Source organism: Monopterus albus, unplaced genomic scaffold (genome assembly GCF_001952655.1).
Source record: "Monopterus albus unplaced genomic scaffold, M_albus_1.0 scaffold23.1, whole genome shotgun sequence".
Taxonomy (NCBI): Eukaryota; Metazoa; Chordata; class Actinopteri; order Synbranchiformes; family Synbranchidae; genus Monopterus; species Monopterus albus.
Window position 1 is genome coordinate 1,168,793 of NW_018127903.1, and position 7,142 is coordinate 1,175,934.

The following is a 7,142-nucleotide window of genomic DNA, read 5'->3' on the forward strand; positions in this document are numbered from 1 at the left end:
GAAGAATATTAAGATTCCCCAAATTCACTGAGATTTTGAATATCTATACATTTGTTTGTATTGTGCACAGACTGATTCTGTTTTTTCCCATTTTTTTCAGATTTTTGCCAAGAAAGTGGCTTAGGAACATCTACAGAGAATTGCAAGGCAGGAGATAACTTTATAGTCGCATTGTTCAACCTTTTCAGTTGCCTGAATAATGTTCCCAAGGCCTTGACTCAGGCCTTTCAACCATACCTGGAGAGAGTACACATATGGGAATATCTTTACACACTGGCAGGTAAAGTAGCAGCTAGCTGATGTGTAATGTTGTGATTCTAGGGTCAATACTACAGACTAACATTAATCAATCATCTTCCAAGATACTAAGACGTTGTTTCATGCTTAGATAACAGGAAATTACAGTTGCTCATTTGGAGGATTGACCACATTTTTTGACATTGCATACACGTGAGTTAAAGCATGACTTTAATATGCTGTTACAGAGGCTGCGATAACTTCCCAAGTTCTTCTTTCTTTCCGCCTCTTACTGTGTGCAAGCTTTCACACAGAGGTTAATCAGAACTCCTGTGGAGTATGGAGCCTTTTTTTGTGGTGATTTTTATATCCTGGGTGAGTGGTAATTATTGCGGTATAAATTAGGGCGATTGGAGAAGTGTATTTGGATGAAGATGGAGCAAAGGAGGGGTCGACCGAAGGAAAGAATGAACAAGAGATAGAGCAAGCCAGAAAGAGAATTCTCAATGTCATCCAATCATCATTTATCCTCATAGGGTAATTAGTTTAATTATTGGATTGTGCCAGATCTTTGTATTATAATTTTGGTTACAGGATACCCCTGGTGCCCCCATTTCTATTTAAACTGTTCACTGAGTTAACTTTCACTGTTTCTCCACTTACAGTGATGTTTCACCGCACTGTAGTTGGTTGTTTCAAATCAATAGACTAGTCAGTAAAGTGGCAGGCGGTATAAAGTCTGAAAATCCAAGTGACTTTGAAAAATAGGTCTAGGTCTCACCTGCCACAGTGCACTCCTTTGAAAAGCTATATCATTTTCTGTTCCCGCTCCCTCTCTTTCCTTGGGTCTGAGGTCACACATTTGTTAGGCATCCCTGGAGAGTTCAATACACTTCCAGCGCCGTCACAGTACTATAGCTCTCTGATGTAGCCTTTGGTTTTATAGCCGACGTTATAGGAAGTTTATGAGTGCCATACAAATTTATGCTGTAGCTGCTCTGCTATCAGTATGAGTAGGATGTGAATGGGCAGAATGATGAAAGAAACAGTGCACCTGGAGAAGGTAGTAAGATTTCTACTGCCAGGCCACCTGGGTTTGATCGTGAACATCTGAATGTTACTTGATATCACTTGCTTTTAGTGTAGATAATTCAACAGTACTTGTCTGCTTAGTTCATTTTCCCCAGTTGATTTCTGTTCATTGATTAAACCAACTAGTCACTCTGTCAGTTGGTTGTCTCAAGAATAATAATAATAAAAAAAGCTGACGTTACAATCAGGGATTTCAGTTTCTTACTCTCATTTTATACTGTTATTTGTGTTGCAACCAACTGGCCATAACCTTAATTTTAGCTACATTTACATTACAGGCCTTAATCCTCAGTTCTGGTCTTGTTTCCAAATCTGTTTTTTTATGTTGATAGTTCAAAATCTTGTTTGTGTTCACACATTTGAGATAAGATCAGATTTTAGTCACTTGGAGGGAGAAAAAAAATTGGATTTAGGCCACTTCAATGTGTGAACACAGCCTTTGTGGTTGTTCTTGCACAGCTCATTTTTATCCTTTTTTAATTTAATTTTAAAATCAGTGGTAGATAGAATTAGTAAGGTCTTAAGTCCTGAAGTTGATATTCTTTCAGCCACCCTTCTTTACCTGCTGCATAAATTTTATTTTTGACAGACACAACACAGACAGTACCTGTAGTGATCAGCTGTGTCAGGGCTATAATCACCAAGGCGACCAACAGCATCCTAGTACACCTGGTCTCCATGGTGATGGACTGGCAGGCCACACAGGAGCCCAGTGGAGCCTTGTTCAAGTGGAATATACCAGAGAGTGTCCTGGCTAAAATACCCAAGGAGTGGAACTACATGCCCCTGGAAGCACAGGGAAAGGAGACTGCCACTGAGAGTGAGCACAGACTGGGTGTCACATGGGGGTCAATGCAACTGAGGTTTTAAAAACTTAGGAGTTGCTCCAAAACTAACAGCTAACACTTCTTTGTCTTTCAAGGTATCATATCCCAAGTCACTCAAGCCATGTCCTTCATTTTCACCAACCTGCCCTTTGCTGTAGCATCGGTGCCTCTCCCAGTTCGCTTCCTATTCCAAGAAGCAGAGGTGCACCTCTCCCAGCATTCCCTGCAGTTGCATTTGGTGGGCCTGTTGCTTTGGGCCATACTAGGCTACCTGATCCAGGGCTTGGAGGATGTGGACACATTAGAGCAGATCAGTGGTCTGGCCTTGGACCGTGGGGCAAAAGACCGCCTGTCCCTGCTGGCTGAATGCCTACAGGCTTCCATAGGCATTCAACACAAAGTAACGTCTTAGTGCTCAAAACAAGTCTTTACACATTATACACAGTATGTTTTAAAACACTGATATTATCATTTAATCATATTGATGGTTGATTTGATGTCAGCCCTGAGTTTATTTTCTTGCTCATTTACCTCTGCTGTTTGTGGTGTTTCTGGCAGGATGTTCCCAACCCCACAGTGCACAAAGTGCTGCAGGTTCTGGAGGAAAAAAGAGCCAAATGGACAACCATACAGCTACAGAAGGCCCGGAAGCTCTGTTCAGATAGGTGAGATGTCAACATCAGGGATTTAGAAAGAGGTCAAGGTTAGCATTGATGTAGATTATATAGTTTTTATGCATTTTGGAAAGTGCTATACATGGATTGCCCATCATTAGTTTCAGTTGGTACTAATTGTTTATGTGCACCTTCAATAGAAAATTAGTTATTTTATTCTGATCATTCTGACCATAGAAACTGCTTTTTAGAAAATGAACTCTCCAGTACATCATTTTAGTAATTTATCAATAGTAAGTTGGAGGTTGAGGGCTGATGGACTTATGGTGTATTCAGCTATTCACATTCAATATAGATAGCCTACTGAATAAAACAATGAAAATGAATGCAGCTTAGATTTGTTTTTTTTTTTAAACTGAGCACTCAAATTCTGATGTATTATATCAACAAGATCATTTTTTATTGAAAAGCTTTATGAGTAAGATAATGAATCTCAGATGCTTGTTGTGGTAAATGATGGGCATGCTCTCTGACTGACTAGACTGTGGGCTGGAGTGATGGGAAAGCATCTTTCACTTTGGGCCAATATGTGACCTTTGATGTTGCGTATGAAGCTTGTTCCCAGAAACTGCGTCTCTGGTCACTCATTTCATCATAACAAACTCTTGATACATCAATCCTCATAAAAAGGTGATTCAGTGCCGTAACACAGCAAGTGCAATTTAAAAAGGAATGAAATAAATAAAATAATATAAGACACTGAGTAGATTATGGGCAGTTCTAGGAAATGCTCTCTGTTTCAGTAACAGTAAGAAGAGACAGGATTTTGGGGGGGGGAGAAGAGACAGGGCGGTGCAGGGTTTGGGAGGGGGACAAGTGAAAGAAGAGTGATTATGTATCACCTGTCAGAGGCATTCAGAGCGATCATTACTATTCATTAAACTAACCTTCACAGGGAAGTGACGCCTGGCTTGTAAACAATCAGAGTACAGTGTCAGAAGGAGAGAGAGAGGGCGAGAGAGAGAGCGGTGGATGTACTGTAATAACTCCAAAAACAACTGGCACTTCACTTACTGGCATCTCACTCATGCACCCACATACACACAGTGTAACACCTTCTACAAAGAACATTTGCCTCTTATAAGCCCTACCACCTCTGTTCCCTCATCCCACTTTCCCTTCCTCCTTTCCCAACAGTAACCCCCTCCCCTCACATCACCCACCTTGTCTTTGCAAAGTAATTTGTAGAGGAGAAGATTATTGTTCTCCATCATGGTGACCCTGGCTGGGCTGACGGGATGCATACACAGATGAAGATGAATGCAGTTATTCCTTGGCGGAGGTCTGCCTCTTTCAGGGCACATTGGCCCTAATGACATGATTGATAGGCTGTCCCAAATCCGGAGGGGCTCTCATTAATCACCCTGCTGACTGAATCCAATCATCTGCTTCACCTGCACAGTGATGGACAGGAAAGGATACAGCGCAGGTGCTGACACGGATGCACAGCCACCATTGCCAACAACACTACTGCTGGGCGGCCAAGTAAAAGAATGAAGGGACATATATGGACAGGATGAGACTCCTCTTGCTTTGCTTCTCTCAATGTCAAGCAGCCAATGGCTGGCTGACAAGTGACACTGTTTCTGCCACCTTATAATTACAAAGGGGAAAAGAGCAAGAGAAGGAGAGAGAGAACCATGACAGGAAGTGTATGTGAAAGAGAAGATTTGATGGACGGTAGTGTGATATCCATCCATACAGGAAGGGCAGGAAAATGATGGAGGCATCTGCCAGGGTTGGAGACTGTACATGCATGAGGACCTTGACACACAATTACATACACACATAAACACTTAAGAAGACACACCCCAATCTTTTTTTAATACAGCAGCATCCTTCGGTCAAAATGTTCCCCTCTCTGTCTCATAATGGTAATCAAAACTGTGAAAGTCATTTTGTTATTTAACCCTCGACAACATGTCTGTTTTTCACTCACTTTCACCCTGGTTACCTTTGACTGTACCGCTCGGTTTTTAGACAGATACTGAGGCACATAATATTTCATTCCTTGCCAGAATTAAAATGTCAGTTACTTTGGCCTCTGGAGTGAATGATTGCTCTAAAGAACTAAAAAAAATTATTCTTTTTAAACTCGGACACTGGGAGTAAGTTAATTTTCTTCTGTATAGCATATTCCAAATTTTATCCCAAATTCCTCTCTAAACTAGACCATTCTTCCTCAGCTAGTGGTGGTATTCAGAAAGGAGCTTACACTTCCCTCATTCCTGTTTCCTCTCCTTTCTTTTTGCCACACTCTGTTCTCCCTGTCATTGTGTATTCTCACCCATCTCCTTCTTTTCACATCTCTGTTTCTGTTTCTCTCTCAGTGTATTTGAGCAAGGAAAGGGAAGCGGAGACGCTGCAGCTGAACTGACTGAGCAGAAAATAGGCCTGATGCTGCTGGAGGTCTGCCACAAAGCAGGTGGCAGCGACTACCTGAGGCAGATCTATCACATCATCCAAGGCAATGAGGTAGGGAAGCACTCCCTCTCCCCAGCAATTAGGTGGCTGCTGGCCTGAGGCCGCAGGCTGTTCAGGAGGGGGAGACAGAGGGAAGAGGGTTGCTGCTTGTGTGCAGACTGCTTGTTCTGATCTTCTGTTGTTCAGGTGACCTCGAGGGTACAAACCTACTGTGATTTCCTGTGTTTTATGCTCACCAGATGTAGAGGAGAGGGAGCCACATGGAGCTCTTAGATTTGGTATAGCGCTTTTTGGAAGAGATCAGAGGGAGAAACAGCAGTCATGCTGTTTCCTTTTTTCTAACTCAAGTGGAAGTTATTTTAGCTGATTTTACTTAAGAAAGTTTAAGAAAATGAAGAGTAGCAGGTCTCTAGAAAGGGCTCAAGTTAGTGTGAATAAATATATAATGTATCGAGAAAGTTTAGTGATATTTTTCTTTTCGTTTGATCAAAAAAGTGAGAGGGGGCTTTCCATTAGTAAAAAGTACATAGCACGTGTTATGTATAGCACCTGAAGTTGTTTAACTGGTTCCATAACACATTTCAGGGAGGCCAGTTGGCATTTCTTCTCTAGAGAAAATAAAACGGAAACATCATCCACCTACTCTACACTACATATATAACAGCCTGCTGCTACTGTATATCAACATACACATAAAATGGATTCCAGGAAGACATCATATAGTGATTTATAATAATAATTATGATAATTGTGACATTACATAAAAGCATATACAATAGTACATACAGAAGTCAACATTTTCATATGCTTGCACCACTTCTCCACACTCAGCTGGGCACCCATGAAAAATCCTCCATTGCTTGGCCAGTTATATTAATACACAGTAGAGGACCTGCAGTGGTCATCCCATCTTAGTATATATACAAAAGGTATAAGTGCATAACAAAGTTGTCTAAAGTGCTGCAGTAGGAGAAGCTACCCTTGGTCAGTGCTTCTTACTGACATGGCACTCCTATAACTTATCCATTAGGACATAGCGTGGAATAACACAAACATAATTGCCCCATACATTATGCCACTGCTGCTGGAATCTATGAAATGTTTTAACTTGCTTAGCAGTTTGAGAGAATGTGAATGGGATTCCCAAGCCTCCTGGCAGCTCAAGTATCTCTACCCACCCAAGGTCATGACAAGAACACGTAGGTCAGGGACAGACTGGGCTGGTGGTGAGATGGAGTGAGAGGAGGTTTGGAGGCCATGTCAAGCTGACAGATGGGACTATAGTGAATTCACACCAGGATGCCCCTGTATACACAAACACATATCAAGACATACTGTGCACACAGTCATTACTTTACCCTGTACATCTTGCTAGACACCTCCACTAAGGTTACGGAAACAAAAGTAGAGTCTATTGGTGTCCTGAAATCCCCTCTTGTTCTCTACATTGACACACATTATCTATCATTATCTATTTGATCAGTGCTTTCACAGCTATTTCTGAACAGCTGTGATTAATCTCCACTTTTGTGAGACTGATCAGTAAGGGAGTATGTGGATAGAGACCATTCTGCCCGTACCAATGCTACTGCAGGCTGGAGAAAGTGCAGCTTAGTTTATTCTTTCAGTCAAACTGGTTGTCAGTTAAAAACACATCTTCAAAGGTTTATTATCATTATTGCAAAAAGACCTGCTATAACAGAAATGTTCCAAATGTAAAGTTCACTACATGGTGAATGTCCTTGTGCATAATCTGTTGCATTTTCAGTTTGAGGAAGTTTATTTAATGTTTAGATAACTGTTTGGCCTCTCTTTGTTGGTTTTAGTTTGTCTTTACAGAATATTTCTGTCAGTCTGTCAGTCACAGTATTTCTTTTTAGACGTCTCT

General features: G+C 41.3%; 1 protein-coding gene across 1 annotated transcript in view; it reads left to right on the forward strand.

The window, feature by feature from the left end:
- Positions 1 to 5,353, forward strand: part of kiaa0825 (KIAA0825 ortholog) — a 43,416-nt gene extending 38,063 nt beyond the window's left edge. Inside the window, exons 17-21 of the mRNA XM_020594595.1 lie at positions 101 to 280; positions 1,919 to 2,149; positions 2,252 to 2,556; positions 2,715 to 2,821; positions 5,161 to 5,353. Of these exons, the coding sequence (XP_020450251.1) occupies positions 101 to 280; positions 1,919 to 2,149; positions 2,252 to 2,556; positions 2,715 to 2,821; positions 5,161 to 5,353 (1,016 nt within the window). The remainder of the gene's footprint in view (positions 1 to 100; positions 281 to 1,918; positions 2,150 to 2,251; positions 2,557 to 2,714; positions 2,822 to 5,160) is intronic.
- The last annotated feature ends 1,789 nt before the right edge of the window (positions 5,354 to 7,142 follow it).